Raw genomic sequence first — 24,872 nt, forward strand, 5'->3', positions numbered from 1 at the left:
CATTTTGTCTTTTACAGAACTGAAAATTGATGGATAATAAGAAATGCTTGGGCTTGAACGATTATGGCAATGATTACTGTTCATTGAAATATTCTGGAATGATGTGCAATAAACTGTTGAGCAAGTTTCCTCTCAGTTATTCACATTTGTTTGCTTACACTTAATTATGGAGAGGTAACATGCAATCAGTTGGAATGAACACCTAGAAGCTGACTGGAATTCCAACAAAGATGCTAAACAAAGGATACAGCCAGTGATGTTTTGAAGAATTTATTCGAATATTTCTCAAGATATGTTTTTTTTCTAAAGGGTACACTTAGCATTATTATCAAGACTGTAAACAAGGCGAAAATGATATGGATTCCTAATAAAAGGCACCATTATCAAAATAAAGTGGAAGAAATGGTGTTGAAGTGTTTTTGCTCTGGTCTGGTGTGTGCATGGGAGTGAGTACTCTTCATGGCTTGACTCCGTTCATGGCTTTGGCTGGATCTGTTCAATTGGCTGCTGAAGTTCAGTGGGATTCCTCAGACGCCTCAGGTCCTCCTCCACCTGACACACAGGACCAGAAATAAAAGGAAGCATAGCTGAGTTATCGGCTTGATAAAATAACCAGGAAGGAAAACACGCCAATGGATTTTTTTCAAAATAGTTTCCTCCCCTTTTGTTTATACTGCCGACAAATTACCATGGTATAAGCAGGATAATCAACTTCTCGGTGTGCGTCAACCTGCTTGTTAATTATCCCTTACTTGCTGTAGAATCTTAGCAAGAAGAGTGACTGAAGGTATAATTTTCTAGAAATATCTGATTATACTAAAACCTATTTAGTCTGTTATACACCTATAATTGTTTGAATATCAAAAGCCTGATACAAATACTTCCATAAATTGACGGCACAGAATGCAGGATGGCACATCACAGGAATCTGGAGAGTTGTAGCTTTGATTTGTGCCATTACACATTAACGTTGTTTGTAGGAGCTGCTCAACAATAACATACTGACTGCATGGCGGCTCACAGTCCCAGGACATGGAAGTCAGAATCAGTGGAGGCTCAAAATTGCTTGCAGCTATGAATGTGAGCATGGACCCCCTGAGAACTGGTGGTCACTGATTTAGGGGTCAGTTAATTGGGGATCCTAATAACTACATGGATAAATGAAACAGTATCAACACACCTGAGCCAGTTCGTCCTTCAGCTCATTGTATTTTTCCACATTGAAATGCATCTTCTTGGCTCCCTTGTAAAAGTAATTCAGGAACTGTCTGTCTTTTGCTTCTGTGTATATATAATCCTAAGGAAAAGAATATATTGTGATTAAAATTAGTCTGGGCAGACAAAGTAAACACATGTGGATGATTTTGTACGGTTGTACTCTAGATTTGATGCAGCATTAACTGGAATCCAATCCGATGTGTGTCCCTCAGTCTCACCTGCTTGGTGAGGATGTAATAGGCGAAGGCTCCCATGCTGGTGGCGTAAGTGATGAAGTAGGTGACGGGCTCCATGACGTCCCAAGAGTAGACCCACCAGGTGAGCCAGGCCAGAGCACCGCCCTGCACAGACAACAGGGCCATGCCGGCCCAGATAGCCCTGGACGACTGGAACTCGGCCTTACGGGACAGCTTGGCCCTGGTCTGACGGTCAGTGACACAAGGAGCAATGGGTTAGCGGCAAAGCAACACCTGTCCAGTAAAACTCCTCCTTACTTTAGTGCTGTCCAAAAAGCACTTAAGGAGCCACACACACACAGAGCTGCAGGGATAAATCTCCTACCTTTTCCAGAGGTGAGAGCTCTTGTTTGAGGCTGTCCAGTTTCTCCAGCAGCTGCCTCTCTTTGAGCAGGTGGTGGTCAGGCAGGTGGAGCGCAGTGTGGAGCAGATGCACAACGTGCTTCATGTCCTCCAACTCCATGACATGCTCATTTGACACACACGCTACAGTGGAAAAGGACAAGTTGCGAGAAGAGAAGGGAAAATGCTTGACCACCATGCTCAAAGAGATTATCAGCATTATTAAGTTCAAATAACCTACAAGCAATTGAGAGGCAAAGAAAAAGTATTAAGGTGACTGGAAAGAGAATTATTTTTACCTTTTTCAGGAGAGCTGACATTGTATACGGCATCGTTGATGATGAGCTGGAAGTCCTTGTCCAGCAGAGAGTCTAACAGTGTGGTGTTGGCCACTCGCTCTCCATCTGTCAGAGGGGGACACACGCCCACGTCAGTACTGATGAAATTACTCAAAGTTCAAAGTACAATAAAAACACAATAAACAGAATGTTAACCAAAACCTTGTGGTTTATTTGTACACATATATGTATATAATATCTCTTTGCTTGTTTTTTTTTTGTATGTATTGTTCCATTGGTATTAACCCACTGACTGCCACTGCTATGTTTGAGTGCACTACCTAAAGACTGATATTAAGCAAGACTTCCACAATTTTATTTCTTGTACTTTCACCTGCCCCACTAAAGAGCACCTGTCATATGAGCCATTAGAGCATGCAATGCTTCCTTCTCTCTCTGTAAAACCAGTAACACTTAATATATAACATCTCAGTGCAACATATGCTACTCAGAGAAGCCTAAGCTGAGCAAACACCAGATTGGGAGTCAACAGTTTGAGATGATACAAATAAAGCCGCTCAACTAATCAAGAAAATTACAACATTCTTAAATAAACAACATAATTTTGCATGCATAATAGAAGGACCTTTCTACTCTTGAACACACTGCAACTGTGTTGCTGAACGTGTTCCATTAACTGTTTTGTGATGGAGAAGATTTTGCTACCTTCCACAGAATGTTTTCCACATGAGAGAACATGCCTGAACTGGTTGCATCCAGCAGGGTTTTACATTTGGGTGCAGGGAGGAATAGTGAGTTGAGAAAAAGCACCTTTTTACTCAAACCACAACTGCTGCATTACGGACTGTTAATGGCTTTTTGGAGAAATTGGCACTGCGTCCTCCTATGATCATTTTGAAAGCTGAACATCAGTGCAAAATGTTCTAGGGAAACATTTTTACAGAAAAAAAGCTCTCAACCTGGGCTCAGGACCCCCCAGAGGACCACAGGATAATTCTGGGAAGTCTGAAGACAATTTATGGAATAGGAAAAAAACACATCTTGTGTCTACAATACATAGTCCTCTGATAATCAAATGGAACAATCTGAGAGGGGAAAATAAACTCTCTGGTTGAACTGTTCAGCACTCTGCAAGTGCAGCCTGTGACAGGGTTTATGAGCTGGCATTACTTTGTTTTAAGGGGTAATGAGCCAGAAAGGTTGAGAATCACTTATCAAGAGCAGGAGTTTTCAAACATTTTCATTTTCTAGACCTCCAAGTTGACAATCACTCAGCTGCAGTCACCCATTACAAATAATTTTGCCTTTGGCATTTGGTTTATGTAAACTATTACATTGTTTACATGTCATACTTGAATTGACAAACTGATTCAAAGAGGTGAAATCAAACATAACGTTAAAATCATCACACACTTTTCTTCAGATAGTTACAGTTTCTAAGGAATTAAATTACACTGAAATTAAACTATTCCTCATTTTTCTGGGACCCTGTAGAAGCCCTCCCAAGGACGACTGGTGGTCCCTGGACTCTACTTTGAAAACCACTGGACTAGAGCTCAGAAAAAAAACCCTTGGTGTCAAACTGCTCTCTGGAACAGGGGTGTCAGATTCATGTTAGGCAGTGGGCTGCATTTGTTCAAATGAAACATCACAAGGGCTGGATTATTTTTTGCTAACGCCAATATGACCCGAGCCAACACATGGATATTTTAGGCTACTTTCTGATTTATTATTTCACATCAATCCATTTCTGATTTATTATTTCACATCAATCAATTTGTAGCCTACATTGGTAGGCTGAATGAGAAATTGCATGTTGGCACATGGAAATAATACATAATGTAGAATTACATAAAGCAGAAGAGAGAAATGAAACACATATATAGCATACAGGTTTTCCATTTACCTCCAAGAAGCAAATACTGCTCTTTCCATCTTTTTTGAAAAATTCAGCAACTAGCCTGGTGGTTTTAACTAACTATAACATTTCACTTTAAAAATAAAAACGAATATGTTTGCTTATTCCCTTTTGCCTCTAAAACACCTTGGGGGCTGGATGAGACATGCTTGTGGGCCAGATTTGGCCTGCAGGCCGTATCTCTGACATTTCTGCTCCAGAGGGATGCCCAAGGCACTCAAGAACAGCAGTTAGTTGCTACTCTACCATCAGCTGAAATAAATCTGACAAACCAGGCTACAGTGTATAAAAAATGCACAAAAAGTATATCGTGCATATGTGTGTCCTACCTTTGGAGAGTACACAGGCAGTCACTCCGGGGTCTTCTCTCTGCAGATCAGCAATCAGGTCTCCCACACTCATCAGCATGGGCCGAAGGAAGAAGAGACACTTCTCATTTCTGGAGGGCAGCGGCACCTCCAGCACCAGGCGACCATATCTGTACTGCAAAGAGACATCTGCAACCCAGCCGCGGGATGCCTGCTTCAGAGCACTGCACTGCGGTTTCATACCCACTCTCATATATAAGCATGTGTGGTTAAGTTAAAGTGACATGGTAAATTTGGCTTTTACTCCGTGTGGGTGAATTTAAAGGGTCAAGTATGGATAGTCATGCATATCATAGTAGTTACATTGTCATGTGGATGTAATAACAATATCTTACCACTGGGGGGAGGGAGTGTACTGTAGAAAAGCGCTTGATGGTGTGCCAGTAGGGGCCTCCTGTCTTGAATCTGTACAGGAAGAAAGAGAAAAAGAGAGAATTAGTTATTAGCTCACTCATTCTTTTCATTCATGCTTAAAAGTATATCCCTCCCTTGGTGAACTATAATGCTTGCAGAGTGTGGAGGGTAAACAGCGCCAGAAAATCCTGCTGGAAAAAGGATCGGTCAGCAAGTTGTCTGCCAATGTTTGGGCAGTATGACTTGATTTTTGGGGGCTTTAACTCTGTGCTTTGACTGCCTGCACTCTAAACTAAATTTCTACAGCTATAACTTTATGATGAAATGCAGTATAGAGTTAAGTATGCATTTCACTGCCATGTGAAACCGGGTGTAATCCCAACAGCTCACCACATACAGTGCAATTCTGCTGATTAAACTTCCTCTTTTTGCTGATGCATGAGTTTAAGATAAAATTAAAAAAAGAAAAAATAGGTTACAGCATTTAATGTGTGGTGAAATGCTGCTGTGGCTCAATAAGAAGCACCAGCTCTCTGCAGGTCCCAGCCCATACTGATGATATGATTATAATGATAATGGTGAATGCATCCACAGGGAACACCTCGTCACTGTAGTGGACAAGACTACTTCTCTGTGCCATATTCCACACTCTTTGGGGTTAATTCCTTCAGTTGAGATGCTTAATCTATTTCTACTCAGCATCTGAATCTACCGAGGAAGTGCTCTAAGACAGGCCTTTCACCATATGATGCTGTAGTCACAATGGATTTTGCTTCAAGACAATGGGCAAGACAGAGGTCAAGGGCTGTCAGCTTTGCATTTCAATGTGAGTGACAACCTTAGTAACTCTACTGCTGAACATGGCTAGCTTTATTCTGAATGGAATGGTTGGTACTGCACCTGGATGCCAGGACAGGCTAGGGTGGCACTGCATTACATCCACATGACAGGGTTGGGTTAGGAATTGAGTGATTACTTACATAATTTCAGGGAATTTGAATTGAATATGGCCGTTTGATTTCACCTCTCTTTTAAATAAATGGCTTAATTCACAATAGCTTAAGTAACCCAAACCAGATTGCCAATGCATATGCAATGATCACAAAAAATATATATGTAGAGTATGTTCAGAACATATGGCTAACATATGATTAGGTCAAACTAGACTTAGATTTAGAATATTTATCCTCTCCAGTAAAAAGTGGCTCATATGGTTAGAGCTGAATTTTTATGCACGCTGAAAATCTAGAGCAAGGTGTCTGCAGGTATCAGAGAGGTGAAAGTACTAAAGTGAATAATGTGGTTTCTTATGTGCATGTAAATGTAGTATATGACTACATATAAAGTGACTCATCTGCAATAGACATTTTCCCAAAAGATTAAGTGTAGCATGCCAATATAAAGACAGTATTAGGTTCAGTGGCAGTTTTGGAGTTGTGTAACATCAGAAATGTTGAATTTCATGCAGAAGAGCTTGACAACTTTTGTCAAAAAGAAATTAAAAGGTGGATAAATTAAATTAGAAAACATGTTCATGTGGAAATGAAGACCTCATACATTCAAAGTCAGAGACTATTTAATGACTATTAAGGCCTAATATCTACTAAATTGAATTTAAGATTTTTTGAGAGCCTACAGACACCCTGTAGAACCTGCTATATCTGCATGCATGGAGCAAACCATCTTTGCCCTTTAAACACAACCTTTGGTGCAACTGTTAAAAAATTGGATACCTTTATTTCTTTCTTATTCAGCAGAAAATCAATGCGGTCCCATGTGAATACATGTGTGTCATACTGACATCCAGGGACATGACAGCCACTCCCGCATGCCTCTTTGTTCTGCAGCCAGGAATTCATCCAATCAATATCACATTAAAGAGGACCAGGGGAACCGTCCATTCCTATTGGCTAAGAGGGTAGAACAGCCGTAAGTCACAGTGGCGGTGCAGAGGCCAGATCTGCAGTTCTCACACATCGCTGGTCATGGAGATGGGGCTTTAATAGGGGTCAAACATTCAAATATAGCAGTAACTTATTATCCTTATGAGTGGAGGCGTTGCTCTGAGTCACAGTTTTAACCCCACAGACAATAATTCATGATGATGAGAGGCAAACTGGCCAGATGGAGTAGCACGAGTTGTAGTGGACCTGTGGGCCTGCAGTAAGCCAAGCAACGCTCAAATGATAAATTACAAAAAATGGCTGTCTGGACATCGTGTACTCTGGTAGGACAGCTCTATAGAGGAAGAGAGAAGGGAAACCACATAAGCAAGATGGTGCAGAGAGAGAGAGAGAGAGAGAGAGGGAGAAAGAGAGAACGTGTGTGTGTGTGTGTGCGCATCAACTATACTTTCTACATTTCAACACTGAGCTGAAGATGAAAGGCTCATTGAACTTGGAAAAGCAGCGAGCCAAAACTGAAAAAAACAGGACTGAAAATCTATGTGGAAAAAAAGATAAAAGTTTTTTGAGGCAGGTATGACACAATTGCAGAGATGTACTCATTTATTTGTCAACAAGTGTCATTTCTGCTGACAGTATAAACTTTTAGTTGCATAATATTGCCACCTTCTTGCCACCATTCTGGTTAAGTTGCAGTTTTAAAGCATTGGAAAAAATATATTAATTCCATATTTCCATGGCCGTGAGGGCCTAATGTTTTAAGCACTTGAACGATACAAACAAGAAGGTGACAACGACAGTAAAGTCAGGATTTCCTTATGTCCCCACATGGCTAAGATATGATGTTTTGGACCAGCTGGCCATGATAACAGCACCCAGTAGACAGCAAAACCGCAAGCTGGTGTAGCTGGGTAAGGAAGACAATTTACAGCTTGAATAACTTTGTTTTTGCCTGGAGAGTCCTTAAAATCGTGGGCTAGTACCGCTTGACAAAGAAACAGCAATCCCAGTGAGATCTGAGCCGTTCTGCTTGTGTGCGATCTCCAACTGTTATCATCCAGTTCTGAAACATGTCACACCGCCTTACTGTACTCTCATGCATCGGCGCAACTGCTCTCCATGGACGGCGCAGATTTAGTGGAAATGTAGGAATTAGGCCCCTCTCTCTGAGGGATACAAGACAACTTTCGGTACAGTAGACTGTGTCATCCCAACGGATACATCACACAAGAACAGCGGCACGCATCAAAAGCTTTACAGGGAAGTTTACTTGAGATAATGATAAACAAAGGGTATGAATTCCCTGTGTTTAGAAAAAAAAAAGTCTCTTGCATGCTGTGAAACGAAGCACACATTCCCGGGCTTGTGAGTGTGCCATCAACACAAGGAGTCGATTTTTCTGGAGATTGTTAGGAGTTAACCCCAGACAGAAAACAAATGATCAACATCTCACACAGCCTGGGAGATGGTGTTATATACTAGTCCACTACTTGATTAAAGTGGCAGGCAATGACTGTCAACAGACATGCAAAATGGGAAGGTGTGAGATGTGAAAAAAATGCCTATTATGTCTCCAGTCTCATTAGCAGTGTTTTGTGTCAGACGTAGTTCTGCTGTGGAGGAACGTTGGGTGCTCAGCACACGGCACATTGCTGAGATGAGGAGAGTGCAGCGACCAGGAGCCAGACATCAGCTGCAAGAGCCAATTTACTGAAGACACACCACTGTCTGTATACATGCATGCATGTGTGTGTGTCTGTGTGTAAGATCACTGGCAAGTTAATTGAATATCTGCCCGATCTGAGGCAGTTTATATGCTGTGCACACACACACCATGCCCATCGTACGTCAGTGGAATGTGGTTGCTGTGGCATGTAATGAACCTTGGGGGCATTACAGGAATTAATGATATGGTGCATTTTCCAAAGCTACGCTCCTCCCCCTGTAAGATCACTGTCTATAGGAAACTGGATGGCAGTGCACTTGGAGTACAAGAGAACAGCACAATAAAGTAAAGAAAACCCATCCATCCATTTTCCACACCGCAGGCCACCAGTTCATCTCAGGCTAACACAGACAAACACACCCACATTCATACCCATGGGCAACTTAGAATCAGTCACCAGTTCACCTGAAATGCATGTGTTTGGACCGTGGGAGGGAAACAGCACACCCAGATGAAACCCATGGAAAACACAGTGAGAAGCTGTCAACTCCCCACCGGAAGGAAAGGGGTTGAGGTTTTAAACAAGACCTGCATGCTGTGAGGCGACAGCGCTGCCCACTAAGCCCCCACAAATAAAGAGCAATGCTGAAAAAATGTTTTAGCTACCATGAGAGTAGAAGCAAACACAATCCATAATAAGTGCAGTGGTGTTATGGAGAGTATGACCTGGAGAGTTGAGTAATGAGTCTGAAACTGAAAACTGGGACTGAAAAGATGGTGTGGCACGAGCAACAGTAAACACACACATGCTGGTACATCCAACCTCAAAACTGGCGGTAATAGTGTACATACATGCTCAGAGAGTCACACAAATGCACTCACCTACTCCACCAGCACTGATAAACACACAAGGGGAATAGAAGCATCTAATGAAGAGTTGCAACAGGCTACAGGTTAAAGATTGCAGACACTGGCCTGCTGTACACAAAAAAAAAAAAAAAAAAAAAAAAAAATCCTGCAGCATTGCCACAGCTCACAGACTACAATTTGTGTTCGAAAATGAGGAACAGACGATATGGCCCATGTCACTGCCAGCAGATACGCAGCAGAGATGTTCTGTGTCTCTCAGTTTATGAAATCAAAAGACACAAACTGCTCTCCCTACCCTTCCAATAGACCCCTTTCACAGCAGCCATTCTGACAGGGAAAAGCAGGATAAACACTGGTGATACTTACATTAATAAAAGTCCCCCTTCAGTTATTTATTAAGACCCTAAAGCCCAATAAAAACAACCTCTGTTCATAAATATGACATATTTACAAGGTTTTTCCATGAAATATTATCTGCCTTAAATGTAATGCAAAGTCTTGCCCTCACTGGAAAAGGCCAGATCTATGAATATGTAAATATTCTCTGCCCACCCGCCACCTGCTGGCACACCGGCTTGTGACCAGAACTCTGTTCAGAGAATGCACAAGTCCCACCCCATGACAATCATGAACATTGTGCCCTATTTCAATCTAATCATGAAACTAATCATTAATTACACTAATATTGTTGATGTGAAGCAGTCATTTTGAGTTTTTTCAAAAACAAAACACAACCAGCAGTCCAACAATTAAAGTCATAAGTGACACATTAGCAGGTAAAATTTTTCATCTCTCATGATGTGCATATCTCAAAATGTATATGACTGATTGCCATGAAATTTGCAGGCAACACTCATGTTAGGTAGATAACGATACTAGTCAATTTTCCTCTAGCGCCACCAGCAGGCCAAAATGTTCAAACAGTGGTAGCGCTGGTTTTAAGAGTTGAAATTTGTCCCATCTCTCTCTCTCTCTCTATATATATATATTTTTTTTTTTTTTTGGAAATATTAAGCATTTGAGGAACAAGATGAGTCGGAGAGGAAGGCCAACAAAGGCTAGGGTGTGAAAACCAAGCAATATGGTGACAAACTGCCATTTCCCTCCTCAGTGATAAAGCAGGCCCGGCCTTCCTGCTCGAGCAATGATCAGGGTTATCACGGTGACAGGCAGCCTCATTTTCCCTGCAGTCCCTCCATTATGGGTCCTGTCACATTTGAGAAATGGCCTGTTGCACCCTACCTGAACACCCTGAGGTAAGTGCTCCCACCCTCATCATGGGGTTTGATTCCACTAAGCAAAGGCAAAGTGAGTCAGTCTGCGTTAGTAGGATTTTTCTAAACACAGATGTGTTCCAATAGCCTGTTCCATATACACATATTTCTGATTACAGCTGGATGAATTATCTTGCTGGCTGCACATAAGGCAAAAGCAAAAGGAGGTGGGCGTATGCGCGATAAATGGTCTCAGGGCTGGGGTGAAAAATGACGGGTGCCAAGAATAGAGACCAAATTGCTGCCTGCTGTCAGTGTGACTCACATCAGCCACCACGCTACCATGGAAGAGATTTGCATTGAAGCATTCATCTTGTGTTATCCAGTTAATGTTCCAGTAGGATAAGAACAAAAAGGTGATAGAGAGGGATGAGCATGGGTGCAGGTCGTGGAAAGGCAACGTTGTGTAAAGTATGCATAAAGGATGGGATGGAAGTAAGAAATGAGACAACAGTCCTGGAAAGGCAAGTTGGCTCTTAGTCAAGCAGGTCTGACAAGTTCCTGACAGCTTTCCAAATTGTTATTCTGAATGCCACGGGGAAGGGGGTAATTCTCGGTTTCAAAGGACTGCTCATCTGCGTCTTGCACAAGCTTGCTGCAGTCAGTATGGGTGGTGCAGGGTGACAAGAGGAGACAGGACCCATATTTTTTCTAGAAAGCTTAGATCACTGTTCTGTGGCCAAATTACCATATGACTCAAGTCAGCAAACAGTTGGTGTATTTACTTAGCAGCCTAGCACAGCACCTATAACAAAAGTGTAGGAAGATGGACTTAAGAGGGACACTGTGCGATTTCGTTATTCCCTGGTCTAGAAGAGTCAGATTGATGGGAGCAAAAATGCCTCTCAGCCAGGCAGCACCAACTCCACTTCCTTGATTAAAATGGAAAGCTGCCACCAAAGAACCCCCCCCCAACTTGTGCGAATCATATTGCCTGTTTCGTCACACATAGTGAAGCAATGCATCATCAAAATGTCACATCAGGGTAAGAAGTGCTAACACTGAGGCTAGGAGCTACTTTGAACTTTAGATTAAGGTTCACTGAGGGAACAACCTGCTTAAATTTAGGATTTGATTTTCCTCACAACTTTATATATGGTTAGGGCTTGAGGTTTGGCCTACTTTTCACTCAACATTAGGATCATACTTAGCTTTATAACTTCATACACCTTATAACTTCAATCACTGGTGGGCAACAAACAATTAAAATGTGCTTCCTTTTCAATATTCTGCAAGCTAGTGAAAGTAATCATATGGCTGAGCAGATTCCTCAGATTGCTTTGTCCTATGGGTACACTTAGACATACACAAACCTCTAACACCATTTATTAACAGTGCTATGAAATAAATAGCCCAAATAGGTTTGTTATCACATCACTTATTTCACAAGGATCATCATAATCACACAGTGTTTACATCCTTTGGGAGACTGTGCAAATGTGCAGTCAGAGTAAAAACAGTCTGGCCATGGGCTTGTAACAGAAATACAATATAGCACTTCTAAAGTTCAACAAAACGTCATTTGTCCCATATGTTCAACATGTTGACATGACAAAACATACAAATAGTTGCAAGTGATTACAGCTATTGGAAAAAGAACACAACTGAACCAGACACAGGTAGGGTAAAGTCATAGAAAGCTGCTACATTATTTGGTTTACATATTTATTCACCGACGCTGATACTGTCTGCATTTTTTATGTCTATGAATGTATAGCCTGTGGATGAATAATGTATTGGCTCAAGCAGATTGCAAGTAGTTTTAAAATCCATGTCAGGCTAAGTGCAAGATGTATAAATATCTCTCCATGAGTCCTGACGCACAGCAAACACATTTAACTTTCAAAACATAGTTTCCAAAGTGTTGGATAATTGTTTATTACAGCCATTTCCTGTCGTGCACTGTGGGGCAGCGCTGCTCCATATATCATCTGAGTGAAACCTAAGTATGAAAGAGCTCCTTAGGGTTATGTCCACCTGCTCCTTCTTGGAGTTCAGTCCCATTCTATTTCTGTGGATGTTGTCCTAGTAAAAAAAATGTCGAGCATGACTCGTCTCTTGTCAGTCAGGAACAGAAAGGCCAAGTGATCAGCTGGCTGAGCTGAGACATTCAGAAAAGGGGCTTAATTCACCTATTATACATGGATTGGGAATGGTTGTTAAGAATGGCTATGCAGAAGATTATACAAAACAATCACTGCCAGAGCACATATAGGGCCATCAATTAGCCTAAAATGCATTAAGCCTTGTATAATGCAAAAAATTATACCTAACCTACCTGATACCCAGGCAGCTATGTATTATAAAATTCAGATAATGTTCTCATGCGGTTAGATCTCGCTTCCTTGTCACATCCCATTTACAAAATAGTAAAATGAGCCATTTCCCACTAAGAGTCCACAGGAGATAAAGCACTCCGAGTTCAGCAATCAAATTTGCACCGCCTTCAGCAAATGATCACCACTGAGAAAAACCATCAAGCCAAGCACTTTCACCACAATGAGGGCAGCTATAGGCAATTCTACTTTCACACCACACAGTGATCATGCAGCCAAATGATTTATTTCTTATCTACAGTCACTGGCTAGCATAAAGCTGTGGAAAACAATCATAGTAGCATAATGAAGTCTGGAACACCAAGCACGGCACGATTGCCAAGAGTAAGCTGACAGCCCCGCAGTACACTCAAGGTGAATTAGTGATGCTGAGTTTGTTCTGCCGCTGCCCACTCATTATTCATCGTCTGTATGTAACAAATTTACCATTAAGCAAGCAATGACCCAGTGCCAGACAATGCAGGGGAAAGTGCAAGCAAAAAGCCTGTGTGGTGACCAAAAAACACGCAGGGTTATTATAATACACAGGAGTGACCAACAAAAACAGATGTTTTTGTTTTGTTTGTTTTAGATTTTAGCCATCAAACTAAAACTAGAGGGGCTGAAATAATGAGAGCAAGTGATGCCTTGAATAAAGCAAAGCAAAAGTGTGATATTAAAGAGAGGACTTCATGGGCTTGGAAAACAGAATAGAATAGAATAGAATAGAATAGCATGCAAAGGTTTCTTGTAGGAGCATCAAAATGAGGCCTTTATGGGTGTGTGTGTGTGTGTGTGTGTGTGTGTGTGTATGTGTGTGTGTTAACCAAGCTACTGAGTATTTTTGGACCAACAAAGACAATAATATCACTACCATGAATGAGATGGCTGGCTTTTGGTGATATTTTTTCTACGACAATGTTGGGATATTACTGATTACCAGTACATTCACAGATTTTGTCAGCTAATCATGACCAGTATGAATGACCATGATATGACCCATAAAGTAGCTGAACCAATGCTTTTACTAGCTTTGTGCAAACACTCTACAACAAGTTGCATAAGCATAGCAGAGGAACAGGATAGGATAGGTGGGAACAGATTTACATTCATAATGTGTGTGTGTGTGTGTGTGTGAGAGAGAGAGAGAGAGAGAGAGAGAGAGAAAGAAAAGGGAGGAGGAGAGAAGCTTGGTATACTTTATGCTGGTGCATTTGTGTCTGGCCACTTCAAACCTGTTGAAGTGAATCCAATTAACTGCTAAAACTGAGATACTTTAGCTTTTATCAACTGCATACTGGCAATGTTTGTGGGGGGGCTCATGCCTAATCTACTGCTCTCATTAACCTGATGAAACTTAATTTGAGTTCTTCTCCACAAACACTTAAAGCTAAATCATTTAACCTTTTCCATCATTAAATATTGCCTTATTTCCGATCCAAGTAAAATAACGGGGGTCCACAAAAGGGAATTCACACATCTGCTTGTTTGTCCAATATCAGCATCTGTGTTCAAGTACAACCAGTGGCATGAAGTTTTCTTGGTGAGGCATTTTACTTAGTAGGTACACAAGAAACAGAACTGCTCTATGCTCTGTAGACTATTTTGGATTGTACTGTAGTGTGGTGTTGTGCAGCAGGACACGTGCAGCTCCACAGGTGTGACCTCACCGGTCCCAAAATGCAGATGGAGTTCAAACGGAGCTATGTGCCAGCTATGTTCCTGCAAAGCTACAAAAAAGAAAACAGCCTCTATGGGACATAAGATGTACTGGTTACATCTTTCAGCATCATTAGCCTAAGCAACTTGCACACACAGATGCTGTTTGGGCAAGGTTTGAGGTAGCTGGCAAAATTTCCTTAGAGATGCATTTTACAGACTACCATTCATTTTCAGTGTTGCTGACATAAGTCAGGTGGCTATTTTTGTAGCCATGTTTGAATTATATAACCACAAATATAACCGTGTAATGTAATGTCACCTGTCTTGAAGGCATTTAACTTTTGTTTCTCCCACTGTTCTGTAGATTGGTGATGGGAAAGGACATGAACTAGAGGCTCTATTTCTAATTTGGCAACTTTGCCCCTGGATTTAGCTACTTTTCAGAACAGGGTTTTTCTCAAAAGCGACTAAGAACAAATTTACAATCTACAAGATTTTCAGACCATGTGGAACAATGTTAAAGGGATAGATTGGATTTATTGACACATGGTGGTATGACTTACTCACTACAAGTGATAGTGATTCATGGACAGGATTACCTCCAGAGGTGATCACCATGGTTGGAGCTGTGGGTAATTGTCTCAATAAGGAGGTACCGTATTTCACCAATTAATCGCCTGGCCGCAAATAGCCACCGGGTTCTTTTAAACGCCTGGGGTCTGCACCCATTTTGCGTATTAAACGCCCACCCGAATAATCGCCGGGGCGATTATTTGCATCATAATGAGGTAACCCAAAATAAGGCTACTCACCTTATTTTTGCAGCAGTAAACAGTTAGCCGCACAATAACTGTGCGGCACTTCCGTTTTCTGTCAAAATAAGAGCGCTAGCTAACGTTAGAAAAAAAAGGGTGCACCGTAATCTTAAATTGCCCGACTGTAAATATGTTGGACGGTAACTGTCATCACGATGATGGCCTGGTGCAGATCTGTGCAAAAATAAATAAAGGCCTGCAGCGAATAGCCGCCTGGTTCTTTTAAACGCCCGGGGTCCAAGTTGATTTTGCATATTAAACGCCCGGGCGATTAATTGGTGAAATACGGTAGCTGAATGACTAACAACAGGGTCAGCTAATGACTAACGTTGCAAGCCCCACCCACCCATAACAAAATGCAACAACATCAATGTATCCCGATGCTTATCACCTCCAATATACCAACAATATCCACAGTAGAGCTGCTTTTGTCTCCATTTCCGGTCCATTGTCTGGCAATGGATCTCTGAGCAGTCAAATAGTTAGGGAGTTTTATCCATATATGCACGTTTTATTTGGTTTGGGATTGTCCTTGGTAGCTTGTGTCTTTGCTATGAAATTCAGCCACCAAAAAAGCAAACTGGGCAGCGAAAATGGGCCAGCAATCTAAGGAGGAAATCTTGGAATTATTTCTAATAGAACGGGAACGTTAATGCCCACTTTTTAAATAAGTCAAAATGAAGTTGAAATCAGAGTAAATCATGTCTTCTGGGGGAGTAGATACTGTAGTATGACAATGATGACTGATAATGACCTTTGACCTTTGATGGCATCATCAATCCATGAATGAATCCATAAATCCATATCACCAGGAGTGATTAAGGAATACCATCTTGTGTCAATAAATCCAAAGTATCCCTTTTAGGTAATTGCTGCCACTTGCCCAGCGAATCCAAAGACGCCTGTCATCACAGTGCTTCCCATACACATCACAGCCCCACCATCCCCTATGGATAGACCATTGCAATTAATATGCAAATTACCATGTGACATCATCTGAGAGCTTCTAAGGACCTTTCTCAGAGCAGAGTTGGCAACTCTATTTCGAGGTTAAAAAAACAACAACACTGCACGCTAAACAGTCACTACTGGCAGCCACCCATCCACGCCAAGTTACAGAGTGCAGTCTTAAGAGCACTTTGCCAAGATAATTTGACGGGAGAAAGATTGCATTATTTTATACAGACAAGTTTCAAAACACACTTCATCTTAGTCATTCCTGCATCCTGAAGTGACTCATGAGACAGTGTGCCCGTCTAGCAAAAATAGATCTTGGGTTCACAATCCCACATCCTGCATGACAATATCAAATTCCCTTGTGCCAGTCAGTGTATATGCAGAATGCCATCGACTTGCATGAACACCTACTGTACAAGGTTCATTTCATTATACAGCATTACTCTCCAACAATGTGCTTTTGCTTTATATACTGGCAGTCTGCTCAGCACTGCTGACCTCTACAATATTTTATTTTTACTCTGCATTCAGATGACTAATAAAAAAAAAAAAAACAGGCCCATCCATCAGTTTGTCAAATAACTAATGTGAAGATATCTACACTGACAACCACATGATGTCAACATGCGGTGTTGCTTTGAGCCACAGCTCCCACTTGCACAGCATTTGCAAGAGCATCCATCCTTGCAGATGATTTGTGTCCAGTGATTTACTTGGTAGGTTTCCCTGTGGCACAGTATGGCAAACCCACTTGACAGTAGGAGAATGACACATTATCCACGTTGACCTGTATGATGACCATGCTGCAGGCGATACAGTGACATATGACTCCTTGGATTGTGTGATTCACTGTCCAAGGTCTCAAAGTATATTCAGTGCACGCCAGCTGTTCATATGGAGGCTTGCAAAGCAGTTTCCCTCGTATTACTATTCAGTGAGCATTCTTTGTGTAACTGGGTAATGTAAAATGAAATGATCAGTGAACCAGACACTATGGGCGATTAGCACATAATCAGTCATGTAGACGCGCGCGCACACACACCCATACACACGCGCGCGTAGAGTAGAGTAATGCGCTTGAATAATTTATTTGCTGTTCTGTTTTGTCCTGTATAAAGAAAACACTACCTGAACTGGGCTGAATGATAATAACCTACACATCATTCCACACTGATGGCACACTCCATCAATTAGACAAACTGACACTCATGCAGGCTCTTTCATAGCACTTGGCTACGAGTGAAAAGGGGAGATTGTTCTCTATTGTTGAGCTTGATTTAAGACTGGGCCAACAATGTTACATAAAATAGCGACACTGAATAGAGCAGGCCTCGATCGGTGTACAATAATGCTGGAAACCGGGTTATTGTGCCGAGCACTATCAGGCCTACTTTAGTCTAAATTAAGTGAAGAAACGAGCCATCGGGCAGTGCAAAGCCTATTTCAATAGTTATGCGATGTTGTAACAATCGTACGTCCACTTGTATGAAGTTAAGAGTCGTTTACCTTGTGAAGTAACGAAGCCGGACGAGCAGTTTTGAGAGCGGAGTGAAAAGGCTGAAGACTTCCCAAAAGTCTCGCCCCAACTTTGGAGACCATCCGTACTGAAGCCATCGCTGCTTGAAAGCCTACCGCCGATTACCGGTGATGTTTTAACATACCGGGCGGAGGTATTTTGGCGAAAATTGTGCCTCAGAGCCCGGGTGTTCCTGTTAAACACGGACTGCCTTCCTTTCCGTGTAAAAACAGCAGATGTGATAATACGCGGCGAGAGGAGGCACAGCCCAACTGAGCTGCATACCATTTCCTCCTGACAACATGCGCGATCCGCCGCTGACTCGATTTCCTTTGTCTCTTTTTTCCCACTCGGTTTACACAACAGAGTGGGAGGCTATACACGCACGGCGAAACTGGATGCCACCATGACCCGGGGGTACGCACTTTTTTTTTTTTTTTTTTTTTTTTTTTTTTTTTTGTGTTTTTAAATTCCAAAGAGTACACCCGCCCAGATCCCTGATAGTTGAGTCTTCCCTCTCTGTTCACAGGGGTGGTTAAATCTGCATACTTCTGACACAAAAGTATGCAGATTTTGAAAAAGTTCAGAAGTAAGGGACCAAAGCACGGGGCAAACCAGGTCAGGACAGGGGTGTGCTCACACAGTAGGGGGCTGTGAGAACCTCTGAGCATCCCCAGGGCTGTGTGTGTGTGTGTGTGTGTGTGTGTGTGTGTGTGTGTGTGTGTGTGTGTGTGTTCTCCGTCAGGTGATATTCCACAGGTATGTCAGTGTGACAAATTTTGAGGGCGTTGATGCATCTTGACAGTGTGCTCCTCTAGGGGGCGCCCCGGTGTCCCGTTTAAGGAGCATTCCACCCAGCCTGGCTGTCCAGAGACTTTTGCCCCCAGCCCAATCCTGTTCAACCCCTCAGGTCCTCTCACCTTAACCATTCAGTTCAGGTAAATGCTCCACAAAACTTCAATCAATCAATCAGTCAGTCAGTCAGTCAGTCAGTCAGTCAGTCAGTCAGTCAATCAGTCAGTCAATCAGTAAAAATTCATTCATTCATTCATCTTCTAAACCGCTTATCCTCATTAGGGTCGCGGGGGGATTCTGGAGCCTATCCCAACGCACATAGGGCAAAGGCAAGGAAACACCCTGGACAGGTTGCCAGTCCATCGCAGGGCTCAGTAAAAATTGCACTTGAGTAATGAAGGATTACAATGGCCTACAGAGGGCGCTGTTATCAAAGGTGTAGAAAATAAACCCAGGTGCGCTCTCCCACAAACTACTTTGAATCCCACTGGAGTTCTGGGTAGGATACACAGAGGTTTATGGTTGGGGGAGGGCATCTCCCAGACATACACACATGGTTAAGGTAAGGGTCTTGGCTGGGTGAGGACTTACAGTTTGCTTCATAAGAGCCTCTGAAACTGGGGTGACAATATATAAAACTGGCGGTACTTCCTAAAAGGTCATTGCCATATTTTTGTTCAACCCCTTAAAGCTGAAAGACTGCACTTCAATCACATCTTGATTACTTCATTTCAAATCCACTGTGGTGGTGTACAAGGGCAAAATCATGAATATTGGCTCACTGTCCAAATACTTGTGGACCTAACTGTATATCAAAGGTGTTGTAGTGAGTACGCAACAGCCCGGTGAATTTTGTGGCCACGAGCAAGGCACTGGTGGGCCTATGTTGCCCAAAAATTCCAGCAGGATTCATAATAACCATCTCAGCCACTCCTAATATTAGGCTACCTCTCACGGGATCCTTCAGCTAGAGTTACACACCAGGGAGGAATAGCGTGTGTGATCCAGCCACAGTTGTTTCCATTGGTTGAGGATTTGCTGCTGTTCCACTTGTGGGTGGAGTGACACCCAGGCAGAGTAACATGTGTGACAGTGATAAGGTTCAGCCTATGGTGAAGTGTGATTCTGCCTCATTCTCCAGGACACAGCCAAGACCTTGTCAACACAACTGTTTTGGTTATTGTATAAACTGGAAGGATTATGATGCATTTCAGCTCTGGGTTTCAGTGTTTTTGTCTGAGGCTACTCTGATCGGCCTGAGGGAGGCATGATAAATAAAGATCAAAATGTCAAACTTAAAAAGGCACTAACTGCTACACCTCTGCTCTAATATGGAAGGATGACAGACTGGCATTATTGAACAAACAGTTATCTGTTATCCTTCCACATATGGGAAGTTCAGCTCTGTATAAAATCATATCAAACAACACAAATCTTCTCAGTTGGTGGGTCTCTTAGACAAATTCCTCTCAAGTAGGAGTCTGTGGTCTTATGTACTACCATTGATCTCTTCGGGAGGCCTTGACATGAGAATTTTTGGAACTCCCACACAATACAGGTGCAAGAACAATGAACAGTGAAAAAGAGTCTGCACACTGTATTGTGCCTCCAATAGACAGAAATGTTTATTAACCTTACACAAGCTGCATTTCTATCAAACAGATCTTCCTAAACGCCTGAATTAGGCCATAGAGAGCTATTTGATGAGGTTTTGTCTGTAGGAAGCACATATGAGAACATTTACTGGACTGTTATCTATGCACTAATTTCACCTTAATCAAATAATGATAATAATAAAAAACGATTCTCCCTAAAAGGACCCTGAGATGTCCCTGGACCCCACTCTTGGGATCACTAGACTGAAAGTACCATAATTAATCAAGATCATGAGTCATATTTGAAAAGAGTATAAAGACAGTGCATTTATATAAAGTTTACTATGCAAAATGATAATTATTTGTATCCTGCTGATACTTAAGCTGCACCAAAACTTTTTTCACATTCTGTAAGAAATTTGCTGAGAAAATGTATTCCCCTCAAGCAGGATATATGCTAGGCAATATTCTAATTAATATTAACAATGAATACATTTTTATAATTGTATATGTGTATGAGAGAAAGAGAGAGGGAGAGAGAGGGAGAAAGAGAGAGCAGGCCAAACTAATAAAATGTTCAAAGGAAGCCTAAAAAACAGTAAATGCACATGCATCCTAATTCTTAAACAGGTTTTTAGTTAAATGTATTCTAGGATTTGCTTGCATGGTTTAATATCACATTTAATTGAAAAAATCTCTAAAACTGCCTTTATATACATATAAGTATTTTTAAAACTACTTCTTTGATTGTGAGTATTTTCAGATGTTTGTCGGCAGAAGGTGATATATTAACAAATCTAATCAACTTGATTGATGACTTATCTTGGGCTTTTACTCAAAGAAACCCTTTCCTAATTCATGAGTATGGACTTGTTAGTTCTTTGCCTCAACACTAATCAATGAAAACCCCAGTGCAGTCATCAGTAGAGGAGTAATTGGTCTTGGCTCTCATCCCCAGCTATGAGCACTCATCATCTGGTCGACAAAATTCCAATCCAGCAAATCACGTTTAAGTCGTGGCTCCTTGCCCACTGTATTGATTCTAGTGGCTGCAGTTGTTTCATGAATATTTAACATTATCTAAATAAGACAGACTCTTGGCAAGCAAAGCCAGGTTAATAAGATATTTAAAATGTTGTATGGCTCATACATGGAATCTCATTGTGTTCTTGCATAGCATGTTTTGACCTTCAAGCTAAACAACAATCAGTGCCATGCACTAGATGAGGAATTGTGTTAGGTGGAGCGGAGCAGGAGGACCCAGATGCAGGAGACCAGGCAGGCAGGCAGGCAGGCCGACTTCCAGAGCTGAACATATCTAATATGAACTAAAGGCAGGAACACAGAGACTCAGGAAATAGGCGGGCATAACTGAACACAATGAACCAACAGACAGAACTAAAAACAGGACTTAAAGACTCTTGAGGCTAACAAGGAAACAAGACACACCTTGGTAAGGGGCTGGAGCACAAGACTGGAGAAAGTGGATTATTGTCCAAGGGAGGCACTGTGCAGGGAACTGAGCAATCATTGTGTAATGACTCTAAACCAGGACAGGTGTGGAGGGAAATAAGTTGGGCAGAGCAAATGAGACAGACAGAGAAGGCACAGGAAACCAACACACCAAAAACACAAGGACATGCAGGGAGAAACAGAAACCAAATAGTGTTCAAACATAAAGTCCAAAAAACACAAAGTCCATAAACATAACCATAACAAACTGCTACAAGCACACCCCTGAAGAAGGTGCGTCATTTTTTTTTTTTTTTTTTAGAATGTGTCTGGTTTGGAACAACACAAATTTTCGTTCTTTTCACAGCAACATTATCTCAATACTGAAATGAGATGATATTGGTGAGGTGGGAAGTAACACCAGAGTGTGTGTGTGTGTGTACACCAAACCACCCTGACCATAACAGGGGAAGTAAAAGCTCCAGCTCTGGCCTGTATTTCTCTTAATCCTCCTACAGGAGCCTAAAGGAGCTGTTTGCTGGGATTTATCTGAGTTCCAACACAAAAAGCTGAGACGACATCTCTCCTACACTGAAATCTGACCAGGCTAAAAGCAAAATAGCTCCAGGCAAAGAGGAGGTAACATGAGAAGGATTATCATAATGTTGAAATTTGTAGATGACTCAAAATCAGTATGGGGACTGATTACTGTGTTGGCAAACACATACTGAATCGACCCACTGTTCGTACCAGCGAGGACACATTCACTTCTAGTTTCTCAGGTCAATGGACCTCAGCCACCACTCATTACACTGGAATGATAAAGACAAAATGTAAAGGAATTGCAGATTTTTCTTCTGCCCAGTGACAGTGCTGTTGTCTAGGCTGGCCATAATCTGTCTTGCCTGCCTGATGTATGTTCTCTTACTGGCCACAAGCAAACGGAACAAGATTGCCTCTAGCATTTGCTGGTGAATGAAGTTATTTATTGGGATGTCTGCCAAGCCTCTTTTTCTTGTGAGCTGGCAAGTGTGCTTTAGGCCATTGAGAGGAGCCGCTTTTAGATAAGAAAGCCTGCTGTACAACAAGATTTCTTGCTTTGGTGTCTGCCACATAGTGCTTTATTGCTGAGTGATTCATGCAGTGATTCTGTATTTTCAATAGAAAAACACCTGTAAAATCACCATTTTATTGTCCTATCTATTTTTGCATTGCGCTATTGTGTTTTTCTCTTTCAAGTCACAATCTTGAGTATCAATGTGTCCTTAGTTTACTGGGTTGCATAGATTTAAGGCTAAAAACAAGCACAGCTGAAGTTGAGTGCTTTCTCATGTCAGTCTCACTTGTTGTAATAATGGTTGCCTATGCAGTCTTGCCTGACACGTATCTTTCCTAAGTCTATGTAGTGACTCTCTTGAAGTCTTTGTGTTATAGATATTCTGAATTTACATTGCAGGTTTAAGGTCTAACAGCAGTAATGAGGCTACATAGGGCCTTGGTGACTCAGGTGGAAAAACAAAACAGTGGATTTGGACAAACACATTGACTGGTGAGTTCCTTCTTCATTGTCTGGTAAACCTGCATTTTACTGTCAAGTTAATCGGTCAGTCAGTTTGAAAGGTTAATACAATCACTCTATGTCACGGCAAACTTTGCCTTCATGAGTCTTAGGTTTCCACCTTGTGGGCTTGGATCAGCATTACATCTTTATCTGTTACCAGTCAGTTACAGTGTCATTATAGTCTGTATACAGCTCCTGCAGGCAAAAGGACATATTTCCCTGCTTTTCCACATAAATATCATCATGTCTGTATCTGCCTGGAATTTGTAGCCTGAACTTGCTGTTTGAAATAATTAATATGATTGAAGGGCAAGACTTAAACCATATGGGGCTACAGCTTGTGGGCAGGCAATTTGGCACCATCTTGTGGTACCAAACACAAAAGTAAAGTGATGAATGATTGAAGGATAAGACTTAAATCATGTACACTACCAGTCAAAAGTTTGGACACACCTTCTCATTCAATGTTTTTTCTTTATTTTTACTACTTTCTACATTGTAGATACATACTGAAGACATCAAATATATGAAGCAAGATATATGGAATTATGTAGCAAAGAAAAAATTGTTAAATAACATTTTTAGATTCCTCAAAGAAGCCACCCTTTGCTTTGTTGACAGCGCTGCAAACCCTTGGCCTTCTCTCAATGAGCTTCATGATGTAGTCACCTGAAATGGTTTTCACTTCACAGGTGTGCCTTGTCAGGGTTCATTTGTGGAATTTCTTGCCTTCTTAATGGGGTTGGGACCATCAGTTGTGTTATGCAGAAGTCAGGTTGGTACACAGCTGACAGCCCTATTTTACAACGGTTAGAATTCATCTTATGGCAAAAACCAATCAACTAAGTAAAGAGAAACGACAGTCCATTATTACTTTAAGAAATGAAGGTCAGTCAGTCCGGAAAACTGCAAAAACTTTGAATGTGTCCCCAAGTGCAGTTGCAAAAACCATCAAGTGCTATGGCAAAACTGGCTCACATGAGGACCGCCCCAGGAAAGGAAGACCAAGAGTCACCTCTGCTGCTGAGGATAAGTTCATCCGAGTCACCAGCCTCAGAAATTGCAAGTTAACAGCAGCTCAGATCAGAGACCAGATAAATGCCACACAGAGTACTAGTGGCAGACAAATCTCTACATCAACTATGCAGAGGAGACTGCGCGAATCAGGCCTTTATGGTCAAATAGCTGCTAAGAAACCACTACTAAGGAAAAGCAACAAGCAGAAAAGATTTGTTTGGGCCAAGAAACACAAGGAATTGACATTAGAACAGTGGAAATCTGTGCTTTGGTCTGATGAGTCCAAATTTGAGATTTTTGGTACCACCCGTCTTTGTGCGACGCAGAAAAGGTGAACGGATGGATTCCACATGCCTGGTTCCCACTGTGAAGCATGGAGGAGGAGGTGTGATGGTGTGGGGGTGTTTTGCTGGTGACACTGTTGGGGATTTATTCAAAATTAAAGGCACACTGAACCAGCATGGCTACCACAGCATCCTGCAGCGACATGCCATCCCATCCGGTTTGCATTTAGTTGGACCATCATTTATTTTTCAACAGGACAATGAGCCCAAACACACCTCCAGGCTGTGTAAGGGCTATTTGACCAAGAAGGAGAGTGATGGAGTGCTGCGGCAGATGACCTGGCCTCCACAGTCACCGGACCTAAACCCAATCGAGATGGTTTGGGGTGAGCTGGACCGCAGAGTGAAGGCAAAGGGGCCAACAAGTGCTAAACACCTCTGGGAACTCCTTCAA

General features: G+C 41.9%; 1 protein-coding gene across 1 annotated transcript; it reads right to left on the reverse strand.

The window, feature by feature from the left end:
* Positions 1–254: 254 nt before the first annotated feature.
* LOC115365167 (mitochondrial calcium uniporter dominant negative subunit beta) lies at positions 255–18,122 on the reverse strand. Its single transcript, XM_030060016.1, has 8 exons — positions 17,705–18,122; positions 4,717–4,786; positions 4,343–4,510; positions 2,096–2,200; positions 1,780–1,940; positions 1,437–1,640; positions 1,181–1,297; positions 255–552 (listed from the first exon to the last, which is right to left on the reverse strand). The coding sequence occupies exons 1-8, from the start codon at positions 17,810–17,812 to the stop codon at positions 475–477; spliced, it is 1,011 nt and encodes a 336-aa protein (XP_029915876.1). The 5' UTR covers positions 17,813–18,122; the 3' UTR covers positions 255–474.
* Positions 18,123–24,872: the final 6,750 nt, after the last annotated feature.

Source organism: Myripristis murdjan, chromosome 1, assembly GCF_902150065.1.
Source record: "Myripristis murdjan chromosome 1, fMyrMur1.1, whole genome shotgun sequence".
Taxonomy (NCBI): Eukaryota; Metazoa; Chordata; class Actinopteri; order Holocentriformes; family Holocentridae; genus Myripristis; species Myripristis murdjan.